General features: G+C 36.9%; 1 protein-coding gene across 1 annotated transcript in view; it reads left to right on the top strand.

Annotated features, from left to right (window-relative positions):
- LOC150087903 (hemicentin-1-like) overlaps window positions 1–26,610 on the top strand; it is a 1,496,027-nt gene that overhangs the window by 653,652 nt on the left and 815,765 nt on the right. The window contains exons 35-36 of the mRNA XM_090369959.1: window positions 1,823–1,955; window positions 20,711–20,989. Of these exons, the coding sequence (XP_090226085.1) occupies window positions 1,823–1,955; window positions 20,711–20,989 (412 nt within the window). The remainder of the gene's footprint in view (window positions 1–1,822; window positions 1,956–20,710; window positions 20,990–26,610) is intronic.

Raw genomic sequence — 26,610 nt, 5'->3', positions numbered from 1 at the left:
GGAAGAACTTGGCAAACTATTGGAGGTGAGGTTGATAGAGATGTGAAATGGGATTTATTTTTGCCTGGCACTGTATAAGCTTGCTTTCTTGCTTCATTTGCCTCTATTAATACCAATACTAAATCGAAAATTCTAAAGCTTTAGAACCCTTAAGAAATACTAATTTAACTAGCAAATTCAGATAGTTAAACATTGATCATTTCCAATGAGATCATAAACATGAGCAATTTAATTATCAGTTTTTGAAATTGTAGAATGGGGTGACCAGAATGAAAAGTTTTCAAACAGCATGTAGTTTCTTCTCTGAGAGCTGCTTTTAACATTTCATGGGTTCTGTTATTACACTTTCCTCTAAATTTAAGCAAATTTTGATGCAAATTTGATGTTACTTAAAATCACTCATTGTAAAATGTGAATAAACATTTTCTATTCAATGCATGCAGATTGAGATGGACTACAGAGAAACATGCGATTCATGGGTTATTGTTTCTAGATGAGTCACTGAACATGTTGCAATTCGCTCTGATGCAACAATTTCAAGATACAAAGTCTATCCCTGATCTTTTTGATTACTCATATATTTATAAGAATATTGAGAAAAGGAATTTTGTGGATTCTTCTAATTCTCATGTGAAAGGAATGTTATCCATGAGTTTTAGCTGTCTTTGTATTTTATTTTTTCATGATGTTTGATATATCATAAATGTACCAGATTATAATGTGTAATTGATTAGGCAGAGTAGATGATTTCATTGGAAGAATGGATCCAGTCAGTCATGTATGCCTCTATAGCAGAGGATTTCCGATATTTATTATCCTCTTTTGTTTTATATAAAACTTCCCCATGAACTGGAAATTGACATTTCCTGTTGAAAAATTGGTATAATCCAATATGGAGGTGAGGAGTTATCGTTGTTTTTGTTATTGTTATTGTTGGTTTTATTTCACATCATCTTGAGCCATATTGCCTCAGTATATTATATCAATACACGAAGGGCATGTGTTCACAGGGCAATTTGTATGTTGTGGTGGCTGATAAACCCAGAATAATTCATGAGTGAAAACTCAACAAACAAATGGTGAAACTACTTGTCATTTGTTTAAGAATAAGTGTATGTGTGGGGGGGGGGAGATAATACCAGGTTAGCTTTTTCATCTGTAAGGGAAATTTTAGTGGCCTTGTGTTAAAACTCACTAACATATCCCTCCATTATATGGAAATCCATCTGAATCTGCTAAAAGCTCTTTAATAAAGAAAGTATTACTGTTGATAATTTTAGGACACTAATTGTTTTGTAGCATGCATTTCAGGTTGCATTTGTTGGGATTGGCTAGGAAGCCTGTTTTACAGACCTCATGTTTTAATAGTTATTTTGCTTCTCTGAAATTTTAAAATTATAAAAATTTACACTTCAAAAATATTCTAAAGTTTAAATCAATAAATTACAATGTATGTAACAGTTTGAATTTATCATTTTTATATGTTCCTTGCTTTGACTGTCTCGGGATGAAAACATTCTTTAAATATGTATTTTATGTAACTAATCTTATCTGCAAATAAAAATATTATTATTTTTAATTTCACTAAATCTGAAATTTTTAATTCCATTCCATTATAATTATGAAATATAATTATTATATAGTGACCTATTTGTTATTCACTATAGTAGCTTCTTGGATAATTTTGTGCAAAAAGGAAATTTGAAGTTATAAACAAAAAAAAAAAAAAAAAATTGGCATTTAAGTGATAGAACTGCATTTTGCTAGTTATTATTTCAAATGTTATTCTTATTTACTGTTCCTGGAAACTTTTATTTTGCAGGGCTTAACATTTCAGGAGAAAAAGCAAATTCTTCAAATAACGAAGACATTAATACACCATAAAGGAAAATACACCTGTATTGCAACAAATATTGCTGGAACTGCAGAGATGGATTATAATTTTGAAGTTTATGGTATGCATTAGATGTTTGTTTTACTTATTGTATTATAATTGAAATATTAATTTTTCTTCAAATGCAGATGATCGTTTTGACAGTGTATGTGATAAAATAATGATAGGAATAAGAATACTTTTTATTATATATACAAGGGGTTTCTGAAAAGTAAGGTAACACATTTTTTCTCTCGATGATGTTTAATAATACAAAGTTGAAATTACACACCAAGAAATAAGTGAACATGCACTACTTCTCCACAAAGTCTCCAGTTTTATTGATGCACTTTTCCCAATGATGGATCAGTTTATCGATACCAGTACTGAAGAAGTCCATGCCCACATGCAGTAACCAACATTGCACTACCTGATGAACTTCCTCATCTGCGGTGAAATGCTTTCCTGAAAGGTGTTTTTCCAGAGGGCTGAACAAATGGAAGTCTGAAGGCACTAAGTCTGGACTGTAGGGGGATGTGACAGGGTTTCCCAGCGATTACAACGCAACCACTCATGAGTGGTGTGGGCAGTGTGTGGAGTTGCATTGTCATGCAACAAAATCATACTGCTTGTCAGGAGTCCTGGTCATTTGCATCAAATGTTTGCTTTCAGTTTTTACAACGTTGCACAGTAAAGTTGTGCATTGATTGTTTCTCCCTTCATCAAGAAATCCACCAACAGAATGCCTTGGCAATCTCAGAACACTGTAGCCATGACTTTTTGGACACTAGGAACAGTTTTGAATTTTTCGCGCACAGGAGATTGTGAATGTTTCCAGGTCATGGAGTCTTGTTTGCTCTCCAGGGTAAAGTGATGAACTCATGCTTCATCTACTGTGACTATGTGAGTGAGAAAATCCTCTCCTTTGTCGCTGTATCGCAACAGGTTCTCCAGACACATCCCCATGTGTTTTCCTTTGTCCTCCTCTGACAGTTGTCTGGACACCCAGCAGCAGCACACCTTTCGAAAACAAAGGACATCGTGAACAATTTCGTGAACAGGTGACTTACTCACATTCCCTATTTGTGCAATTTCACTCACCTGTTTTCAAGAATGGTGCCCTTAATGTGCAAAATGTTGTCTTCTGTCTTGCTCAATGAAGGCCTGCCTGCCTGATGTTGATCTTTGATGTCAATACAGCCCGCTTTAATTTCATTGCACCAAAAACATACCTGCTTCTTTGTCATCACCTTTTTGCTATACACAGCAACCAGTTCATGGTAAATGCGATTTTGTGAAGAAAGACCGTTTTGCTTGCAAAAAGCAAATAACTTCACGAACACCTGTTTTGGATCACACTCTCATGCTAGCTGCCATTTTGCAACTGGAATCTGCTGTGAGGCGACAGTGCTGCAACACTGCACTGGCAGTCTTTTGGAACATTATTAATGGGTCTATCTGTCCACCGCATTTCATCTCATTCCCTTTCACCATTATTAAGAAAAAAATGTGTTAGCTTACTTTTCAGAAACCTCTCATATATAGTATATAAAGTAAGGGGAAAATATTTACTGTGTAAATTTGCTGTTCAAGAGTATATTTAATTATTTCATATTCTTCTAAAGTGATTAGTAGTTGAATTTCAAATATTAATTGCCATTTATTTATACTTTATTTATAAACTGAATTGTTACTATTGATGTTCAAGTTTTAAAAAACTGTTGATATTAAAATTATTGTTAAATGTTTAATTTTGTTTAATCCTTGTTAATGATAGTACACTACTGCAATAGGATCCAGAAAAGGTGAGCAGATGGGCTGAAAGGTGGTAACTGCAGTTTAACATTGAAAAATGCGAAGTACTTCATATGGGTAGCAGTAAACTCAGACTAAAGTACCAACTGTGTGGTACTGCTCTCAGGCTAGTGGAGAATGAAAAAAACCTGTGGGTAATTGAGCAGTCAGATGTGAAGAATTTTTCTGAGCAGTGAAGAGAGGCTGAAAGAGGAGTTCGTGGTGTCTTGTCAGTGATATACAATAATTTTTCTACCAGGATAAGGAGGTGATTATCCCCTTGTATAAGGCAATGGTCAGGCCACACCTTGAGTACTGTATACAGGTCTGGAGAACTTATTTTAGGAAGGAGGTAGAGCTGCTGGAACAAGTACAGAGAAGGGCAGCGAGATTGGTGAATGGAACAAATGGTGCTCTTATGAAGAAAGGCTAAAGTTCTGCAAATTGCAGTGTCTGGAGACAAGGCACCTATGAGATGATCTGATTGAGGTGTATAAGGCCTTGAATGTTGTGAGCAAGCTCAGTGCTGATGGGATTCTTCTTCTTGCTCAGATTCCCCACCTGAGGGGGCATAAATTCAAATTGAGGAAAGGCAATTGTAGAATAAATATTTGGAAATTTGCCTTTAACCAGCAGTTGGCTGATTTCTGGAACAAACTTCCATCTGTTGTTGTGGAAGTTGATAGCTTAAATAAATTCAAGGAGGAACTGGACAAATGTGTGGAGCAAATGGATGGATAAAATGGGAAGTTTTTTTTTGGCTGATGCTGTATAAGCTTGCTTTCTTGCATCATATGCCTCTACTAATGCTATTAAACAAAATAATATTACAGTGACTTGAGATCAAGCATGTACATCCTAATACAGAGAACTGGTGAGGTTCTCTGTTTTGGGATCTACCAAAACTTTACCAGCAAAAACACTGATACAAATCATAGACAAAATAATATCAACATTCATATGAAAGGAACATTAGGATCCACAAAGTTGATATTTATCCCATTTATAAATATATTATTAGCCATATGGTGCAAGGAAGCCTGAGGCTTATGCTGCACCAGCCAAAAAAAATTTCTGAATTACCCTGAGAGAGAGAGAGAGAGAGAGAGAGAGAGAGAGAGAGAAGTAGAAGGGAATCACCAAGAAAAAGAAGAATGATGATATTCAGCTGAGGACCCTTGGTGTTCCAAGCCCATACTCACCAGATGTGATCCCCTGGGGTTAGCTTAAAGAGTACCTTTAAGAGTACCTTTGATGGACTAGAAATCCAAGGTGACATTAAAAGTGGCTGTGAGTTTAATGAAGTTCAGTGAAAATCCATCAAATTTTACTAGTCTTTTTTTTTCCTGTTATTGTAACATATATTTACTAACCTTGAACTTTGGCATTGCTCTTACCTCCTTTTGGTGGAGCTGGAAACATGGAGGATAAAAGTCTTCCATGTTGTTGCACTGTGTCACTTTATAGGAGTTTAACCCTCCAAAGAGTACTGTCAAATTTTGGCATCATATCAACATTGTTTTGACTGAATTCCTACCATTCCATATATTGATATAATTGATTGATTAAAATAAACTATTGGGCACATTCAGACATATTCTTTATTATTTGTAAGCCGATATAGTTGATTTAAGGTAATCTTGGTGAAGCTTGTGCTTAGTGCTCTACACATCTTCCCTCACTCTTAACCTTGTATACGTTGTCCCAAAACAAAGAAAGTTGCAGACTGTTGCACTTCTTGTCAACTTAAAAATAAGGAAAAAAAGGAGGAGTATTGAAGAATTATGAAATTCTGGGTGGAGTGTCAAATTTTATGGCTTGTATATAGCCTTTCTGCATAAAAAAAACCCTGCTCCTATGAGAGATTAAATAGTGAAGTGCTTGTCCCACTTCATAATGTAGAAAACCTTAGTGTAGTAAGGATCTCTAGTGTAGTAAGAGATCTTCGATCAGAAGGCCTACTGGCAGAGAAAGACAGCTCAAAACAGTCAGAAATTGTCAAAAATAACATCTTTCATTGTAATTCCTTTTGAAATTACACTCAATTCTATGTTGTACACATCCAAAGAGTGAACCCATCTATAAATGAAACCTCCTAAATTGAACACATCAATGTCACATAAAATAGAGTGGTCATGCACACAGACAAAAATCTTGATTCTTACTGTCAATGCTCCAAAGCCCCCTCCCCCCCCAAAAACAGTGAAATAAAAATATTTCAGCTGCAATTTACATTCCAGATCTCTTCCTGAAGTTATAAATGCTATAGCTAAATGCTGCCTGTAAGTAACCACAGGACACATAGGGAATATCCACCTGTGCAAAATGTGGACATAAAGCTCATGAAACCAATGACTGCACAACTGGTTGTCATGCTATCCCAGTTGTAAGGGAAACAACTCATCCTGTTCAAAACTGTGTGACTCATGTAAAATTCAAAAGTATAAAGCTGAAACTGATACAATCTATTGAAAAGAAAAACAGTTGATATTAACTGCTACCAATAAATAAATTTATTCACAAACATTTCCAAAGTATCAATCAAAGTAAATCACAGGATTTGATGCCAAAAACACCAACCAACCACACTCATTGTACAAAGAACAAACAGACTTAAGATTCCAGTGACAAAAGAGATTCAATCCTAAAAATAGTTTCCAGTGAAGAAAATTATGTCAATAATGCTTTATAGGAGTTTATTCCTTCAGAGACAGTCCCAAGGTTTGAATAAATAAATAAATAATAATAATAATTCTTCAGTGGAACAGAGGCCTCTGAGTGAATTACAGCATAGTTTAACACCTTTTAACTCCCTATTCACTGATCTGTTTCTACCTCTAAGAAGATTATTTCTGACAACAAGATATATTGAAGATAAGAATTTGCCCTGTATAGTGTAATGAGTGATGTTCAACTCTATCATTATTGCTGCTTAAAAGAAAAGAGAAGATAGGAACTGTAGAAGAGAAGGAGAATGAACTTTCTAAAGAAAATTTATCTAGATGATACTTTATGGGCTATTCTGACGTTATGTCAATTAAACTCCAGAATTGTTTGTCTAACTATTGTTATGAATGAAATTTATACTGTACTTAATCAGTTGATCATGAGAAAGGTTAGTGTCTATGTATGTGTGTATGTCTATATATAAATACCAGTGGTGTATGAGTACTTCTCCCATTGTTGTGCACATGTATCAGGATACGTTTCTCTAGGTGAACAGCTTTCAATTTTCACTCCTGGTTGGTCATCAGCACTGCCATCAAAGAGCATGCTATTCTTATCAACATAACAAATGAAAGCAAGGAGAAGAGAGTGAGTGGAACAATTTTTAAAATGAGAGTCAAAGTAGAATGAGAGTCTATAATGTGAAGATAAAAAAAAAGTAACAGATAAGGAAATAAATGAAAAGGTTGGAAAGTATTCTTTCAATTAATGAAAACAGAAGATAAAAATAAAATCACAAGGTAAGAGTTTTGCCTTGTATTTTTGTCACATCTATTATCATGATTCCATTATGGTTAAATAAAACATGTGGCTAATTAAAATAACTGGAACTGTTTTAACATTGAGCCTTTAACAATGCTGTGAATCCAGATCCTAATCACTAAAGTTTTAAAAGAAAAAAATGACTATTTTAAACACAAAACCACTGAATCTTTAAATTCATAAGAACCTTTTTTTTTGTGAAGTGTGCTACTTTAAAGGAAATATTTGAATAATGTTAGAACTAGGTTTAAATGCAGTTTATGTGGGCTCCATGGTGGGTGGGTAGCCTGGGTGCTGAACACTAAAAAAAAAAAAAATCCACTATGAATCCTCATAAAAGTATTTCTTCTGGGGTCTCCGATATGGTCCCTATCTGAATAATTAGATATTGACCCCAATAATGTCACTTCAGCAAAAAAGACAGAAAACAGAAGTTATATCAGGTCCACTACTCCATTATCTGATAATGCACTCTACAAATCATCAGCAAACCTATAGGGAAAATGTCACTCTTCTTTATCCAGAAGGGTTATCAGGCTCTCCTAAATCAGTGAGACAGCTTTGCTCAGGCAACATCCTTGTAGAGACCAGAAGCAACAAACATTTAGAACAGCTCCTTCAAGCCACATCTATAATGAGGAATGCCAATCACAGTTATCTCCACAAGACACTGAATTCATCCTGTGGTGTCTTTCCCAAATGGGATCTTATGGAAGTGTCTGAAGAAGAAATCTGTTCTGAATTAAAACCCAAAGGAGTGATGCTGCAAAATGAATATCCATGTGTAGGGATAGGAAACTTGTCTTCACTAGAAATATCATCTTGATATCAACATCTCCTAATGAGACCAAAGCTGGCTATATTAAAAATTGTCCCATGCATCCATATGTCCCAAATCCTCTATGGTGCTTTAAGTGTCAGAAATATGACACTCAAAAATGGTTTGTTGTGAAGCTCTTGCATGCGCTCGATGTGCTGCAAAGCACCATGAAACTACATCTTGTTCAGCTCCAAAACCAACATGCATTAACTGCCAAGGAAAGCACCCTGCTTATTTATGAGCATGCCAGAGGTGGAAAAAAGAAAAATAAATTCAAAGACTTGAGGCAGAGCTGAACGTATATTAGGAAGCAAGAAAAGCATTGAAACCCTTGAATATAAACAAACCTACCTATGTGCAGAAGGTAGCAGGGAGATGTTCCATTGTAACTTAAACAGAAATTACTATATTACCAAAAGAATTATTCACTCCCAAAGCTCACAAAAACCCTCACAGAAAGATCAATCAGCTGCTACTCCCATATCAGTACCTCCTAATGCTCCACCAGTAACAAAAGAAATTGCTGGAGAAAAGAATATGAAGCTTGAAATAACCCCTAATTCCCAAAAAAAAAAATGGATGTCAAGGAGGAGGAGGTACCAGATTCAGTCCTGGAACTTTTTGCAGAAGAGGAAATGGACACAGGACAGCATCCATACTTCCCCAAAGATAAATCCAAGACTGAGAAAAGTAAGCCCTCGGCAGTTCAGTAGCTGCCTGATGGATCTACCAAGCCAAAATAATGGTTAAATTTCTACAGTGGAATTGTTGTTGATTCCAGCAAAATGCTGATGACATCGAGGCCCTCCTGCAAAGCACAAGCCAGTTTGCTTTTGCTTGCAGGAGACATATTTAAAGGTAAATGAAAACCCATCATTTCACAATATTGCTATTGTACCTAAGGACAGATCTGAGGATGGGCCCGACTGTGGAGGAGTTGCCATCCTTGTGAACAACCAGACCCCATTCCAACCTGTGCTGCTTTCCACTAACTTAGAAGAGTAGTAATTCAACTTATGTTTGGCTTCTTATTAACAGTCTGTTCAATTTATTTGTTAGCTGGGACTGACATCTTCCAGACAGACCTTGATGATCTTATTGTGCAGCTACCCATTCCTATCTTACTGCTGGGCAATTTCAATGGACATAACACCTGTGAGGTAGTGCCAACATTAATGGAAGGGGATGTGTCATAGAGCATGTGCTCACTGACAATCTGCTCCTCTTCTCTACTCCCTTTACTTGCTTGGGAGGCACAGGAGAACCCATATGGAAGTGATCACTTCCCTGTGACTACTACCCTACTTAGTGGGATATGGTCTCTTTCTTTTAGGGTACCAAGGTGGAGGATTAATCAGGCTGACGGGATTGCCTTCTAACATCTGACAGAGTTTAATATCACTGCAGTCAGCCAGCAGCCTATCAATGATGCAGTATCGTACGTCAACGAAAACATAGTCCATGCAGATGCAACTACAATTCCAAAAGTGTCTACTCAGTTTCCACCATTTCTCAAACCTTGGTGGAATAGAAAATGCATAGCGACAAGACAGGCTCAAAACAAGGCTTGGTGGATATCTTGAAGATACCCTACCATGGTTAATTTCTTAGCATTGAAACATGCATGAGCTACAGTTTGCAACATTCACCTTCAGAGCCAGAAGGAATCGTGCATCCACTTTACGTCTACTATTACCTAGTTGACCAACACTAAAGCTGTCTGGGACAAAATACAGAAAACGAAGGGAAAATATACTTTCATCAGCCCTGGAACATAATGAATGTGTCATTGCAGACCCATCTGTAATAGACAATGCTCTTGGGGAGACCTTTTCTACTATCTCATCAACATCTTATTCCCCACAATTCCTGGTCTTGAAAGTCATAAATGAAAAACAGCCAATTAATTTCAGATCTAAGGATTGCATTCCTTATTATAGAGCAAGCTTATACAGCATCAGCCAAAAAAAAAAAAAAAATCCCATTTCACCCATCTGGTCACTCCAAATGTTTGTCTAGTTCAGCCATAAATTTATTTAAGCTATCAACTTCCACAACAATAGATAGAAATCTGTTCCAGCAATCAACTACCCTCCAGCTAAAGGCAAACTTCCACACATGTATTCTACAACTGTCTTTCCTCAATTTGAATCTATGCCCCCAAAGGTTCTTAATATGAGCAAGTGGAAGTGTCCCGTCAGCATTGAGCCTGGTCAAACCATTCAAGGCCTTATACAACTCGATCAGATCACTTCCGATCATCAGTTCTAAAGATGCTGCAACTTGCAGCACTTAAGCCTTTCTTTGTAAGCCCACTCCTTTGTTCCTCTCACCAATCTTTTTCCCCTTCTCTGTACTCTTTCTAGCAACTCTAGATCCTTCCTAAAATGAGGCCTCCAGACCTGTATACAGTACTCAACGTGTGGCAAAACCATTGCCTTATACAAAGGGATCATCACCTCCTTGCCTCTGCTAGCAAAATTCCTATATATCATTAACAAAACTCCATGACCTGTTCTGGCAACCCATCTGCACTCCTCAGATAACTTCATATCTGGCTGCACAATTCTCCCAGGTCTTTTTCATTCTCCACCTCCCTGAGTGTAGTACCACACAGTGGGTACATTTCTCTTGGGATACTGCTACCCATATGGAGCAGTTTGCATTTGTCAATGTTAAACTTCAGTTGCCACTTCAGCAGCCCATCTGCCTAACTTTTCTAGATCCTGTTGCAGTAGCATACTGTCTTTACTGCCATTAACAACCCTGCCAATCTTTGTATCATCTGCAAACTTGGACATTAAGCCTGAAATACCTTCATCGATATCATTGTTAAATACACAAAACAACAATGTGCTCGGCACTGAACCCTGGGTGAATGTAGATGCAAAATACTCATTCAGTTTTTCAGCTACTTCAGCAGGATCATGAACTGTTGAACCGTCTATATTAAGTGGACCAATCTGATTCATCCCCTTCCTTCTAGAGTTTATATAAGTAAAGAACTCTTTGCTGTTTTTCTTTGTGTCTTTTGCCAAAGATTTCTCGTAATCTGCCTTTGCCTGACTAACATCCTTTGTGACTTAATTACAGACTAGCTTATATCTGCCATAGGCTTCTGTGTCTTGAAGAAAAATATATAATTTTTCTTCTCTGTCATGAGCCTCATTAATTCTTGAAGAACAGGGTGAAGGACAGGAGAGCTTGAAGGATAGAGTGGATGCCCTCGAAGGATCTAAATTGAGGGGCCCATCACGCTCTCAGCTGCCCACATCAATGCCAGAGCTTGCACTTGGTCATCACGCAACACAGCGGCAATCCCCAAGGCAGAGTGCACTGGTCTCACAGGAATTAGTAGTTTTTGGTCAGAGAAACGGGGAACATGCTTTGTAAAAAGGATAGGTGGAACAGGACCAGGGTATGTCTGCCAGGGGCAAAGGTTGATGATGTTGTGCAGATATCATCTTTTAAGGGCACAAAAGGTGGTATAGTTGCACATGTTGGCACTAATGATATTAAGAGCAGGAGACCGGCAGAATTACTTAACAAGTATAGGTCACTGTTGAAAAAAAGCCGTGAATTAGGGTTGAATTTGAAAGTGTCTGAAATTCTGCCCAGACACGATAGGAGGGAGTATATGATGAGAGCCTTGTCAATCAATTCGGCCCTGGAAAGATTGTGCAAGGCTCAAGGGGTAGACTTTTTTTCAGCTTGGTCTGTACTTGTTAACAGGAGAGATTGCTTCTACAGGGATGGGATACACTTAAATAGAAAGGGTGCAAGACTATTTGCTGATGCTATCGAGGCAGTGTTAGGTGGGTCGGAATACTGCTAGCTTGGGAGATAAAAGGACTAATAGATTAACAGTAGCCACTGGCAGAGGTGAAAGTGATTCTTGCACTGCTTCTATTGGAATGAACAGAAGCCTGGAAAACAAGATGCAGCATATTTCAAAGAATGCTGGGAGTCATTGTGGTACAAGCAAACACATGGGTTATGTTAGGGTAGCTAAGAATAGGAACAGGTGCATGTATACTTGCGTGTACACCAGTGCTAGGAGTTTGGTAAATAAATTTGATGAATTTGAGGTATTGCTCAAAGCATCAAAGGTGGTGTTACACAGATATAAGGAATGCAGAACTGGAATTTGGGGAGTACAACGTCTACAGAAAGGATAGACAGGATAGGAAGGGAGGAGAGGTTATGCTATTACTTAAGAAACACATAAAATCCAAGGAAGTGAAGCCAGTCAACATCGCTGGACAGTGCAGTGTCGAGTCAGTTTGGTGTGACCTAAGCATTGGGAGATCAAAATTGAGAGTCATTGAGTGCTATAGGCCTAATGACTCTGATGAGTATAATAAGAAACTGTACAGGGAAATAGAGTGGGCCAGTAAATCAGAGAGTCTTATAATGGGGGATTTTAAGTTCCCAGATATTGACTGGAATTTGGAGGCTGGTCACTCACACACTAGCAAGGTTTTTGTGGATTTATTGGATGATTGTTTTCTACATCAGCATGTTCGGGTGGCAACTAGAGGAAGTAATACTCTTGATTTGATTATCAGTAGTGATTCTTCATGCATTAAGAATCTGCAGATAAATGAACCACTAGGTGGCAGTGATCACAGTGTGCTGAAGTGGGATTTACTCAAAGAGGTAACTACCATTAGGGGTAAAGGGAAGGGTTATTGCTTTCATAATGGCGACTACGATGGTCTGAGACAGTATTTAAATTCTATACAGCAGCACCAAATGATGATATTACCAACAGCAAATTCAAAATGGGAAGCATTCAAAGAACTTGGAAGCTACTAGGCTTTACATACCAACTAAGAAATATTGTTCAAGGTTTAGGCCTAAATGGATGTCAGATGAACTAATGAGACACATGGCAGAGAATAAAAATGCATGGGATACATATAAATTACCATGTGACACAGAAGCCTATGATAGATATAAGCTTGTCTGTAACCAAGTCACAAAGGAGGTTAGGCAGGCAAAGGCAGATTATGAGAAATCTTTGGCAAAGGATGCAAAGAAAAACAGCAAAGAGTTCTTTACTTATGTAAACTCTAGAAGGAAGGGGATGAATCAGATTGGTCCACTTGATATCGATAGTTCAACTGTTGATGATCCTGCTCAGGTAGGTAACAAACTAAATGAATATTTTGCATCGACATTCAAACATGAGGAGTTATTCAGTGAGGGGAATGCCAGAGGTGTATTAAACTCTGGCAGTAAGCTAGATAATCTTGTAATAACTGAGAGTAAAGTGGACGAGAAATTGTTGAAGATAAACACAAGAAAGGCACCTGGAGTGGATGGGATCTATCCAGTTATATTAAAGGAAGTAAGCAAATCCTTAGCCATAATTATGAGAGCTTCCTTGGACTCAGGGGAGGTACCCATAGACTGGAGATGTGCAAATGTGACCCCAATTCACAAAGGAGGTTCAAAGGCTGACACAGGAGAGACTGCTTCTATAGGGATGGAATACACTTAAATAGAAATGGTGCAAGAATATTTTCTGATGCTATCGAGGCAGTGTTAGGTTGGACGGAAAACTGCTAGCTTGGGGGAGATATGAGGTCTGAATGCCTCATATTAGGAAGGATGCAGATTTGTTTGAACGTGTACAGAGAAGGGCAACAAGATTGGTGAGGGGAATGAAGGGAACCTCTTATCAAGAGAGGCTAAAGTTCTTCAAATTGCAGTGGCTGGTGACAAGTCACCTGTGCTGTGATCTGATTGAGGTGTATAAGGCCTTGAGTGGATTGAGCATGCTGAATTCTGATGGGATCCTTCCACTTGTACAGATTACGAACCTAAGGGGGTATAAATTGAAATTAACAAAAGATAGATGTAGAATAGATGTGCGGAAATTTGCCTTTAGCCAACAGGTGGTTAATTGCTGGAACAAACTTACATCTGTCATTGTGGAAGTTGATAGGTTAAATAAATTTAAGGAGAAACTGGACAGGCATTTGGAGGGAATGGTGTGATTTTTTTGGCTGATTATGCATAAGCTTATACACTTGCTTTCTTGCATCACATGCTATTACTACTACTACATGTAATTATAGACCTGTGAGTTTAACTTCTGTTCCAGGAAAATTAACGGAGGCACTGGTTAAAGTAGCACTGCAGGATCATCTAGCAAGACTTCAGTTATAGCTCGGACACAGCATGGTTTGTTAAGGGGAAGTCTTGCCTGAACAATTTGATTGGATACTATGATGCATTCACAAAAGAGCTGCATGCAGGGAATAACTTTGATATTATATACTTGGATCTTTGAAAGGCTTTTGATACTGTTGCACAAGGAAGACTGCTGCACAAATTGGAGCAGTGTTGCATTGGAGGCAAATTGCTGCTATGGATAAAGCGGTGGAAATGGGGGGGAGAAGACAGAGAGTTGTAATCAATGGACACCGTCTCATCGTGGACTAATGTTATTAGTGGAGTCCCTCAGGGTTCAGTGTTGGGCCCATTATTGTTTTCTGTATTTATAAATTGATGATGGTATATCAAGCTTAATGTCCAAGTTTGCAGATGATACAAAGGTTGGCAGAGTTGTTAAGGACACTACTGATGTTACGCTGCTGCAACAGGATCTGGAAAGGTTGAGCAGATGGGCTGAGAGGTGGCAAATGAAGTTTAACATTGACAAATGTACAATACTACCTATGGGAAACAGCAATCCCAGAGCAATGTATCAACTCTGTGGTACTGCACTGACAATGGTAGAGAATGAAAATGACCTGGGGGTAATTGCACAGGCAGATATGAAGTTCTCTGAGCAGTGCAGACGGGCTGCAAGAGTAGCTCACGGTGTCTTGTCAATGATATACAGGAATTTTTCTAGCAGGGATAAGGAGGTGATTATTCCCTTGTATAAGGCAATGGTACACCTTGAGTACTGTGTACAGGTCTGAAGGTCAAGTTTTCATTTCAAGAAAAATGTAGAGCTGCTGGAACGAGTACAGAGAAGGACAACAAGATTAGTGAATGGAACAAAGGGTTGCTCTTACGAAGAAAGGCTTAAGTTTTGCAAATTACAGTGTCTGGAGACTAGGCACCGGCAAGGTGATCTGATAGAGGTGTATAAAGCCTTGATTGGTTTGATCATGCTCAATGCTGATGGGATTCCTCCTCTTGCTCAGAATAATCACCTGAGAGGGCATAAATTCAAATTGAGGAAAGACAGATTTATGATAGATGTGCAGAAATTTGCCTTTAGCCAGTGGGTAGTTGTTTGGTGGAACTCACTTCCATCCATTGTTGCGGAAGTTGATAGACTAAATAAATTTAATGCTCAGCTGGACAAGTATTTCAAACGAACTGAGGGGTGAAGTGGAAGTTTTTTTTTTTTTTTTTTGGCTGATGCTGCATAAGCTTGTTTTCTTACATCATATGCTTCTACTAATGCTAATTCATCTGACATCCATTTATGCCTTAACCTTGAACAATATTTCTTAGTTGGAATGAAAAGCCTAGTAGCCTCCAAGATTAAGCCCCTGAAGGCTTCCTTGACCAACTTTGGTATTATCATCAGCTGATCCCAATGTATAGAATTTAAAAACTGTCTGAGACCACTGTAGTCACCTTTATGAAAACAAAAACCTTTCCCTTTACCGTTCATGGTAGTTATATCTTTAATCAAATCCCACATCTGTACACTGTGATCACTGTCACCTAGTGGTTCCTTTATCTGCAAATTCTTAATGCATGAATAATCACTGCTGATAATCAGATCAAGAGTATTACTCCGTCTGGTTGCCTCTCGAACATGCTGCTGTAGATAACAGTCATCCAATAAATCCAAAAAAGTCTTGCTAGTGTGCGAGTGACCAACCACAAAATCCAGTCAATATCAGGAAAGTTAAAATCTCCCATTAGAAGACATTCTGATTTACTGGCCCATTCTATTTCTCTGCACAAGTGGTCATTGTACTTAAGATTGTGTCGCTTGAACTTCATTATTGTTGAGAAAGGAGGCGGATGCCCCCGAAAGCTTCAGTGGTGTTTTATGGCTTTTAAATTTATAATTTTTAATGTATTTTAAATTCATCAATTCATTTTTATTTGTTTTAAAGTAAATTAGTTTTTAGTAAATTATTTTACAGTTTTTATTGTAATTATTTCAGTATACTATTCAGTATTATTTTATCATTAAATCAGTTTATTTAAACGGTTGGTGTATTTGTCTAAACCTGTGGTATGTATAACCCCAACCTTAGAAGCCTTTTTATAGATATGGTCATTGTACTCATTATAGTCATTAGGCCTATAACATACTCCTACTCTCATTTTCCCTTTCCCAGTCTTTATGTCACACCAAACAGATTCAACATTGCACTGTCCACCCGTGTCAACTGGATAGAGGTGCCGCCGTAGCCAGGTGGGCAGGAGCAGCAGTGTGTAGCACACGCTTCTTGATAGACCAGGGTTCGAGCCCATGACCACCAAATATGGAGGATGTGGAAGGGTCAGGAAATGACCACCGCATATCCCCGGAGCAATATGGCTTTAGTTGCTAATGCTCCTAAAAAATATAACAATAATATTAACAATAATCAACTGGATGCACTTTGTTAGATTTTATGTGTTTATTAATTAACAGCATAACTCCTCCTCCCTATGATGTAGATTGTCTACATTGTTTTATTGTACATAATTCTTTTCAGTTTAAAATTTCATATTTTATTGTACAGACAGTTACCATTTTATCAGTTATATCCGGTGGAATTTTATCATTCTATTTATTTCACTTATCTATATCATTATTTTAATATAACATAATGCTATTTATATTTTTTAATAATGGTTGTTGTATGATTGTGCAATTAATATGAACACATTGTATTCCCCAAATACTAATTCTGCACTGCTTATATCTGTGTGACACCATGCCTCTGATATCCCAACAATTCTGCCTTTGATGTTTTGATCAGCACTTTAAATTCATCAATTTTATTTACTAATTTCTAGCATTAATGTACATGGAAGTATATGTGCACTTGTTCTTACTCTTAGTTACCCTAACACAGCCCATGTATTTACTTGTTCCATGATGACTCCCAGCAGTTCTTGAAGTCCCCAGCAACTTGCTCTCTAGGCTGCTGGTCATTACAATAGAAGCAGTGCAAGAATCACCTTTGGCTCTGCCCGAGGCTACTGTTAATCTTTTAGTCTGTGCATCCCCTCAGTCTAGCATTTTTCCAACCCATCTAACACTGCCTCGATAGCATCAGCAAATATTCTTGCACCCTTTCTATTTAAGTGTATCCCATCTCTGTAGAAGCAGTCTCTCCTATTAGCAAGCAAAGACCATGCTGAAAAAATTCTGCCCTATGAACCTTGCACAATCTCTCCAGGGCTGAATTTATTGACAAGGCTCTCATCATATACTCCCTCCCATCGTTTCTCGGCAGAATTGCAGACACTTTCAAATTTAACCCTAACTAGTGACTTTTTTCCAGCATTGAACTGTACTTGTTAAGTAATTCTGCCGATCTCTCACTGTTAAGGTTAATAGTGCCAACATGTAGAACAATATCACCTGTTGTGTCCTTAAAAGATGATATCTGCCCTACAACGTTGTCAACTTTTGCCCCTGGCAGACATACCCTGGTCCTGTTCCACCTATCCTTTTTGCATAATATATTTCCCATCTTCCTGACAATAACTAGTTCCTGAGACTAATGCATTCTGCCTTGGAGATTGCCTCTGTGTTGCCTGATGCACAGAGTGAGCTCTGGCATTGAGTTGGGCAGCTGAGAGCTAGATGGGCCCTCATATTAATTTCTTCGATGACATTTACCCTGCACCTCAAACTTTCATAGATGCCCATCAGAATGCTGAGTTGGCACCTAATTTTTTCACAGTCTCTGCACATGGTACACACGAAGACATCTTCTTTGGCTGGATCATATCCTGTTCTAGACGGGTCTGCAAACATTTCACATTTCGCCCATTTTTTTAGACTGTGATGCGTTGAAGGATCACCCGGTTCAGTTCTCCTACGAGCCGCAGCACTGTGGATATTCTGTAAATGCTGCTTTGCTGCTCTAGTCTGGGTAGTGATCCAGTTAAGTATAATTTAATTAACAATGAACTTTAGTTAGATTAATAAATTTTACTGATTAAGTGATAATACTAATAATCTAACAGATTTCTAATACGGTGCTGTTTTTCACTATCTAGTTTGACGCTATTCCGTATTATATAACAATGGCGGCAAGTTACGAACGTAAAATCTATGGACACTAAGTATTAACTTTCAAAATCGCTATCTAATTTCAAAAATAAATCATGGAGCTTGGCTAGAACTATAAAGCTACTTATAGAAAATAATTTAGTATAACAATTAAGTCAATAAAATGACTAAATATAAATGAAAACTTTGTGTTTGCTAGAGCTGCAAAAATCTTGGTCAATGTGGTAATAACCATGTACCCATTTGCCACCCAATTATAATGGGCCTTTTACTATAGAAGGGTTAAAATCAGCTCTAACTGTTACAAAGGCAAGTGCTCTTGGACCAGATCTTATCCATTTTGAAATTATTAAACATCTGTCAGCAGAATCCACCTGCTCTTTCTGTATATTAGAATCTTCCTAGAGGACCAGTTTCTGGATTTCTGGTATAAGGCAATCATTCTTGCCATTTCCAACCAGCAAAAGATCCCAAAGGCTCAACGAACCACCATCCTATTGCTCTGACAAGCTGTTTGTGCAGAATCCTGGAGAGAATGATCAATGTGATCTTATGTGGTATTTGGGGACAACTGGGCTCCTCTCCAGAGTGCAGAGTGGCTTCCAAAGGAACCAGTCTACTCTGGACCATTTAATTTTACTGAAAACTTCCATCTGGGATGCTTTCCTAAAATGAGAACATCTGGTGTATGTATTTTTTGATATGGAGAAAGTGTATGATGCAACTTGGAGATTTGGTATCTTGAAAGACATGTATTACCTCAGTCTTAGGTGGCATCTACTTGTTTTTATTAAAATTTTTTTTAGCCAATCAGACTTTCCAAGTTTGTGTAGAATTCTCACTCTGTCATCCTTTTTGCCAAGAGGAGGGGGTACCACAAGGATCAGTATTAAGTGTGATGCTTTTCACCTTCAAAATAAATTCCATCACAGAATAACTTCCTCCAACTGTAAACAGCACCCTCTGTGTATACGACTCTAGCATATTTTCTCAGTCATGTAACATGAGGGTTATTGAAAGACAACTGCAGCAAGTCGTTGATTGCCTTAATTTCTAGGCTCTTGCTAATGGATTCAAGTTCTCTCTGCAGAAGACCGTTTGTTTACATTGTTTGTCGTAAGAGTGATCTTCATTGTGTACATTTTATTGTGAAGCCAGACATTATAGTCAATATTGAAACAAGTAGCTAGCTTGACTGAGGTGTTTATAAATGAAGAATCAAATTTATTTATTCTGGAAAGTTCAGACTGGAGCAACAGAATGGCCCTGGCAGTTTTGGATGGAATGGCCACTGAAGAAGGTCCCGGATGTTGAGAAAGCCACTTTGTCCAGCAGAGATAACAAAGGAATAACCAGCTTTGTATTATCAGGGAATAGTAACAGGCATGATTTCAGGTTGTTGATTTAGTTTATGTTGAGATGAAATAATAAGAAGTCCAAGCTTGGAATTTAACCATCTGATGAGAAAACCCCTAAAACCAGAACACACAAAAGAATGTATGCCTGCAAATAACAAAACCAGCAATCCTTTTCTACTCCCCCCACCACCACCTCCTACATACATAGAATAGCAGCTATACGAGCAATAACCAACCCTAACATCAATCCATAGATCTGCCCCAAGACATTTGACTGCTTCTCTTTGTGAAAAGGACACTACCACTAATCATAGGACCCTCAGCAACCATTCATTCCTACCTACACAGAGGGGCGGTCTTTCAAACCATTAAGAGGAATAAACTCAAATTGTGCACCCACAGAGGATAGTGTTTTAACCTTGTTACACAAAATTTTAAATTTCTTATGTACTAAGAGCAATTAAGGTAACTTTTGATAATATTTTGTCTTCCTTTCATCCCACGATCCCTCTTTTTATCACAGTAATTTCATAATTTCATATTTTGTTCAATTGTAATCTGCATTAATGTGAAAGAGGACTATTGCAACCAGTCTAAAATTTATGCTGTGTGTATACTAGAAATAATCTAGAATAAAGTATCCTCCTTAATTTAGAATAAGTGTTTTTACTTGCCTCAAAATAACAAATCAGTAGGATTTGTTATTTTGTAAGTTTTTTATGCATTACAGCTTATAATTAGCATAGCTTTTGAAGAAATGGAACATACTTCTGAAGTAAGTAAGTTCTGTTTCTTAAAAAGCTACATTAATTATAGAATTATCACATTTCTTGAACTTAAAGCTATGTTGTAAATTTAATTTATTGCATTGTACTTTACTATAGTTCTCTATAGTTTACTAAAGTGATTGGTTCCATGAATATCTATGAATAACTATTCTTGGAAAAAACAGAGTTTAGCATTAAACAAAAAGATTTGAAAATCTATCTGTAAATCCTGAACATTAGTGGTAGCAAAGAACAGGTTAAGTAATCAAGAAAAAGTAAAAATGCACAAAAATGTGTAAGTATTAAGTAACTAATAAGTGACTTTGTTAAATTAAGTTTGAACTATTTATAAAAATGTGATAAATTTAACTTTGAACAAATTTTTAGTTCCTCCAAAGATTGTGAATGCTACAGATGATGATAAAACTATTCTGATTAATCAACCTGTTACCCTGGATTGTCTTGTTGAGTCTAGACCTATAGCCAGTATCACTTGGCTTAAAAATGGGAAGACACTGAACATGGCGAATCCCTTAATAGTTGTCTCCGAAGATGGGCAGAAGCTTCACATATTAAGATCACAGCAGGATGATAATGGAGAATATACATGCATAGCAGTGAATGCTGTAGGAAAAGACAAAAGGACTTTCAATGTAACTGTTTTGGGTAAATATAATTTTCAGTTTATTATGCCAAAGAATAGGAAGTGTTTCATCTAAAAGAAGACCTTTTAAATGAAACACTTTTTTAATGTATAATAGGGAAAAACTATTAATAACTCCAATTGACATGTATAATTTTTTTTGATTTAAGTACTTGAAAAGTATTTTTCTTTTCTTTTCTTGATTTTTATTTTATTTTTTATTTTATAAGTACAGAAGAGCATCAGTTATCCGGAATAATTGATGTCAGACCTCTTCCAGATAGGGAAATTTTCTGGATAATTGAACTGGTAAGATTAAAAAAACTTTAATTAAATAAGATTAAATAAATTTAATCTTACCTTACGATAAAATTAAATAATTAAGGTTAATTAAATAAAAAAAATTATAAACTAATCTCGGAAAACAGAAACATCCATCTGGGCATATTTTGATTTTTATACAAAACAGGAAAATTAGAAAGATTTTTATATGCTCTCAGTTTTTTCAACTTACTGATAATGAGCACAGACAATCTGTGTGTCCCAGTGACATTTGCACACATAGCAATTGGAACTCGCTATTTTCTCATCTTAAAACTTGGTGCAGGCATTTCTCTTTTAGTGGCTAGAGTTTTTCTCAGTAATGCTTTCCATAATAAGCCCGTCTCATCAACATTATAAACATTTTCTTTTGCATAATTTGCTTAACTAAAGCGAACTTACTTTTAAAGGACGCAGCTGCTGATTCATCTGCAGAAAGTTTCTTACCTTGAATGTCTAGTTCACGTATACCATGTCTCAGTTCAAAATTTTTCAGCCAACCTGTGCTTGCCTTAAAATCTTCTCTACCTCTTAATTTTCGATTAAAATCCAGTGCTTTTTCGCACAACATTGGACCAGACACTGGTTCACCTAAACTTTGCTTTAGAAGAAAACAAAAAATAAAGTGCACTCTCTAAACCAGCATTTTCAAGTTTTGACGTATTTTTTTTTGCTCGATACAAATTCTGTTATAGCATTTGAAATTTTCTCGATGTTATAAATCATTGAAGTCCATATTAAACTCTTTGGAGAAATTTCCTAAATTTTCACCTTTTCTAATTCTATTAATAATTTATGTTTTTTGTTGCAATGTTAAAACTATGCATTTTCTTAAATCGCACAGTTTGGAGCTGATATTATTCTTACCAGAATCTGGAGCTAAACTAGTCTGAAATTCACTTATGGTTTTCGAGAAAACTGAGTAGTCTGTGTGATATTTTTCTAAAGCACATTTCTGAAGGTCACATAGAATTCTAGAGGTCACCACCTTAAAACAATAAAAACAATTTGCATTTGTGGCCCAATAAACTGCAAATTTTCAATTTGCAGTTTATTGGGCTATTTGTTTGTACAATCTGTTATAAATGGGTAGTAAACTTGATCTTTCACTTATTATAATCAAAATTCAATATGCAAACATGATCACTATAACCAGTGCTTACTGTACTACCAGTTAATAAAAAAAAGAAGAAAGATCAGACTTTAAAATTATTCTGGATAACTGATGTTCCGGATAACTGACTTCCAGATAACCGACGTTCTGCTGTAGTAACCACTTGATTTTCCTGTTCTTTTTGTAAATAATAATTACTTTATAAATAGTTTTACGGCCTTTCCTTTTAACTTTTCCTCTTCTGTTTATAGGTATTCCAGAAATTGTGATATATACAGTAAAATCTCATTATATAATGGGATTTTACTGTATATATCACTTCAACATATGTGCTATGTGCAATGCAAAACAATGCTGCATAAAATGCTATTGCATTGTATGCAGGCGCCTCCGTAGCCAGGTGGGCAGGAGCAGCAGTGCATAGCACACACACTTCTTGATTAGACCGGGGTTCGAGCCCGTGACCACCAAATACAGAGGATGTGGAAGGTCAGGAAATGACCACCACATATCCCCGGAGCAATATGGCCTTAGTTGCTAATGCTCCTAAAAACCAAATAACAACAACAGCATTGTATGCAGCATTTCTTTAAAATTTTAAAGTTTTACAATTTTAAAAGAAGTTTTTGAACATACCTTTTAATAAAATTTTAATAAATCAAACATTCAAAAATGCAGTACAATACAGTAGCTGTTATGCATTATTAACTAAATAGAATACAGAAAGCTTATGCATTATTTTTTTTTTAATATTTAAAAACATATATTAATACAAAAACTCAATTTTAGTGCAGCCAAATTGAGCGATTTCAGATTGCACTGAAGTTCTAATGCTATATTTGTGAAAAGCAGATGCTTATGGAAATTTTTCTGGGGAAAAAGATTTGAAATTTTGAAAACACAGTATCTACTTTTTTTTTGCAGTCCCATATATACTTTTCTTATATTTTTGATATCAGCAGTACTTTCCCACATTCTTTCCTTGGAGGGGTCAGGAAATCGGTATGTAATTCATAATGGCACAGACTGTATTACGACATCAAATTTAAAACTGTATGGGATGCAAGCGAAAAGTTTTTGGACCAACCACATGTAGCATTAATCACATGTGGTATAGCAGTGTACTGTTAAAAACTGCTAAACTAATTCATTGTGAGTTAGTGTGACAAGTTTTATGCCAATAGGACAATGATATTTAAATATGTTTTGCGATTTTTTTAGCTGAGTAAGGTGGTAGATGTGAATGAAGATTGAATTTGCATAAAATTTGTAATTAACTTGGGAAAACAGCTTTGGAGACATATACAATGCTTAAACAAACAATTAGTGATGATGCCATTTTGGAAATGTGATGATGATTCACATTTCCAAGATGGCCAAACCGTGGTTGAGGATTTTGGTATGCTCAGGTCATCCACTGTTGAGTTGGACTGTTAAAATTGTTGAAAACATGTATCATCCTCTATTAGGACAGACAATGTACAATTAATGATATTTGTGACATTCTAGGTCCCTATTTTACAGCTATGTGCTGACACATTTCAACTGAAAATTTAAACATGAGGCAGATTGCTGCAAAATTTGGACCCTCTTTGCTGAAGCATGAACAGAAACAGAACCAGCTTCCTGTGTGTATGGCACCTGCATGCACAGGCTGGAAAGGACAGAAATTTCCTTTCACAGGTCATAACAGGGGACGAAAGCTGGGATTGTGGTTATGACTCAGAAGCAAAGCAGGAGCTCTCAGAGTGAAAAGTCTATCATTTCCATGTCCAAATATAGGCAAGGCAAGTCAGATCAAATGTCAGGAGTGTGCTGATTGTCTTTTGCCAGATAAATGGCACACTCAGGATCGGCTTCTGCATCATGACAGTGTGCCAGTAAACACGGCTTTGTCTGTTCAGCAGTTTTTAGCCAAGAACAAAATGATAACAGTGGTCTCAGACTCTTCCTATTCTCCTGAGCTGGCCCACCTGTGACTTTTTCCTGTTCTTCAAAATGAAAATCCAATTAAAAGGATGATACATTAGCATTAGCCTTAGAAAAGGCACATGATGCAAGAAAGCAAGCTTATATAGCATCAGTCAAAAAAAAAAAAAAAAAAAAAATCCCTTTATTTCATCCAATTACTTGCTCCAAATGTTTGTCAAGTCAATCTATTTAAGCTATCAACTTCTACAAAGACAGATGGAGGTTTGTTCCAGCAATCAACCACCTGCTGGCTAAAGGCAAACTTCCGCACATCTATCCTACAACTGTCTTTCCTCAATTTTAATTTATGCCCTCTCAGGGGACTATTCTGAGCAAGAGGAAGAATCCCATCAGCATTGAGCATGCTCAAACCATTCAAGGCCTTATACATCTCAATCAGATCCCCTTGCAGGTGCCTAGTCTCCAGACACTGTAATTTGCAAAACTTAAGCCTTTCTTCATAAGAGCAACCCTTTGTTCTGTTCACTAATCTTGTTGCCCTTCTCTGTACTCGTTCCAACAGCTCTACATCCTTCTTAAAATGAGGCCTCCAGACCTGTATAAAGTACTCAAGGTGTGGCCTGACCATTGTCTTATGCAAGGGGATAATCTATTCCTTATCCCTGCTAGAAAAATTCCTGTATATATCGACAAGGCACCATGAGCTAGTCTTGCAGACCATCTGCACTGCTCAGAAAGCTTCATATCTGCCTGCACAATTATCTCCAGGTGTTGGTGTTGGTTGTATCAAGGGCTATCCCCAGAATTTCTGGGGATAGCCCTTGATACAACCAACACCTTCAATGATGAAAGAAAAAGAATAGCCACAAAGCTCCATGAGCTATGGCAAACAAAGTGGGAGCAGGAAACCAGAGGTCTGGTTACCAAACGGTTTCTGCCACGGGTGTCAATGGTTAGCCCAAAGCCACCTAAGTGGTATGCCCCTGGACTTTTTACAACATTTATATTGACAGGTCACAGCTCCCTAAAGGCGAAACTAACCTCCTTAGGCCTGACTGATGACCCAAACTGCACCTGTGGCGAAAGTGAAGACTGGGCACACATTCTATTTGAATATATAATATATGACATCCCTGGAACAGAGCTAATAGCACAGATTGGTCCCCTTCCAGGGGAGAAGAACATCTATTCATCATAGAAGAGCAAAATTATAAAGCTTTTACATCTTTCACACAGAAAGTATTCGAAATGCGCAGAGCAATCCAAAGAATGGCAATTCAGCCCCCCAACAATTAAATATTAATCAATAGTAAAATTGCCCAAGTTTCCCACCATGCCCAGACGATGACTTAAAACTGTTAGGATAGCAGTATTCTGCACCCTGACAGAAACCTGACATAGCAAAACTCCTCAGGACTACCCTGCCATGTGTAGGAACCTGGAGTTCCTACACATGGCAGGAAGTAAACTATTTAAACCGCACACACCAAATAAGTAAACATGTAGGGGAGGGAGATGTACAAACAACCAGAGAAGCAGATTAACTGAAAAATATCACTAAGCTAGTAGCAAGGAGGTGCAATGTAGAATGAAAGAAGAATGAATGAATGAAAATGAAAGATAGAATAAATAGGCTGGGCACTGAGTGAACTAGGAATTATGGTAAAAGGGAATAAATAGCAGTTTTGGTGAAAGAAAGAATGACCTAGCATGAGGGAAAGAGAGAGTGAATGGGAATGAGTGGAAGAGCAAATGTAATTGGCCGAAACAATACAAAGTTAAAAATAACTTACATTACTTTATATATACTGTACTAACAAACATTTACTAACCACATAAACACTATCACTGCATTCTCCCCTGGCCTGCAAAAAAAAAAAAAAAAAACTTGCGGCTAGGCCTAAACCACAACTGAAGAATAACAGTAAGTTTAGGTGCCCAGAGAGTGCAGTGCAGAAAGTAAGAGTTGAATAAACGAGATGAGAGCTAGAAGAATGAATAAAAGTGTAAGTGTGCTAGAAAAAGAACACAAACCATAAATGCTACAGTTAAGTACACACTAACCCTAGTTTTAATTAGTATTTAAATTTACACTACACATCATTGCATCCCCTCCTGGTGTGTGAGAAAAAATTGAATGAGTTGAGTGAAAAAAAATAATAAAAAATAAATATATATATATATATATGTATAAAAAACTTGGAAAAAAAATTATAAAATAAGAAATAAAGTATTAAAAAAAATAATAATAAATGAATAAAAAAAAAAAAAAAGAAT

Source organism: Mastigoproctus giganteus, chromosome 3 (genome assembly GCF_048544385.1).
Source record: "Mastigoproctus giganteus isolate SK-2022 chromosome 3, ASM4854438v1, whole genome shotgun sequence".
NCBI lineage: Eukaryota > Metazoa > Arthropoda > Arachnida > Uropygi > Thelyphonidae > Mastigoproctus > Mastigoproctus giganteus.
The sequence above is the reverse complement of the archived record's forward strand: the minus strand, read 5'-3'. Positions and strand labels throughout refer to the sequence as shown.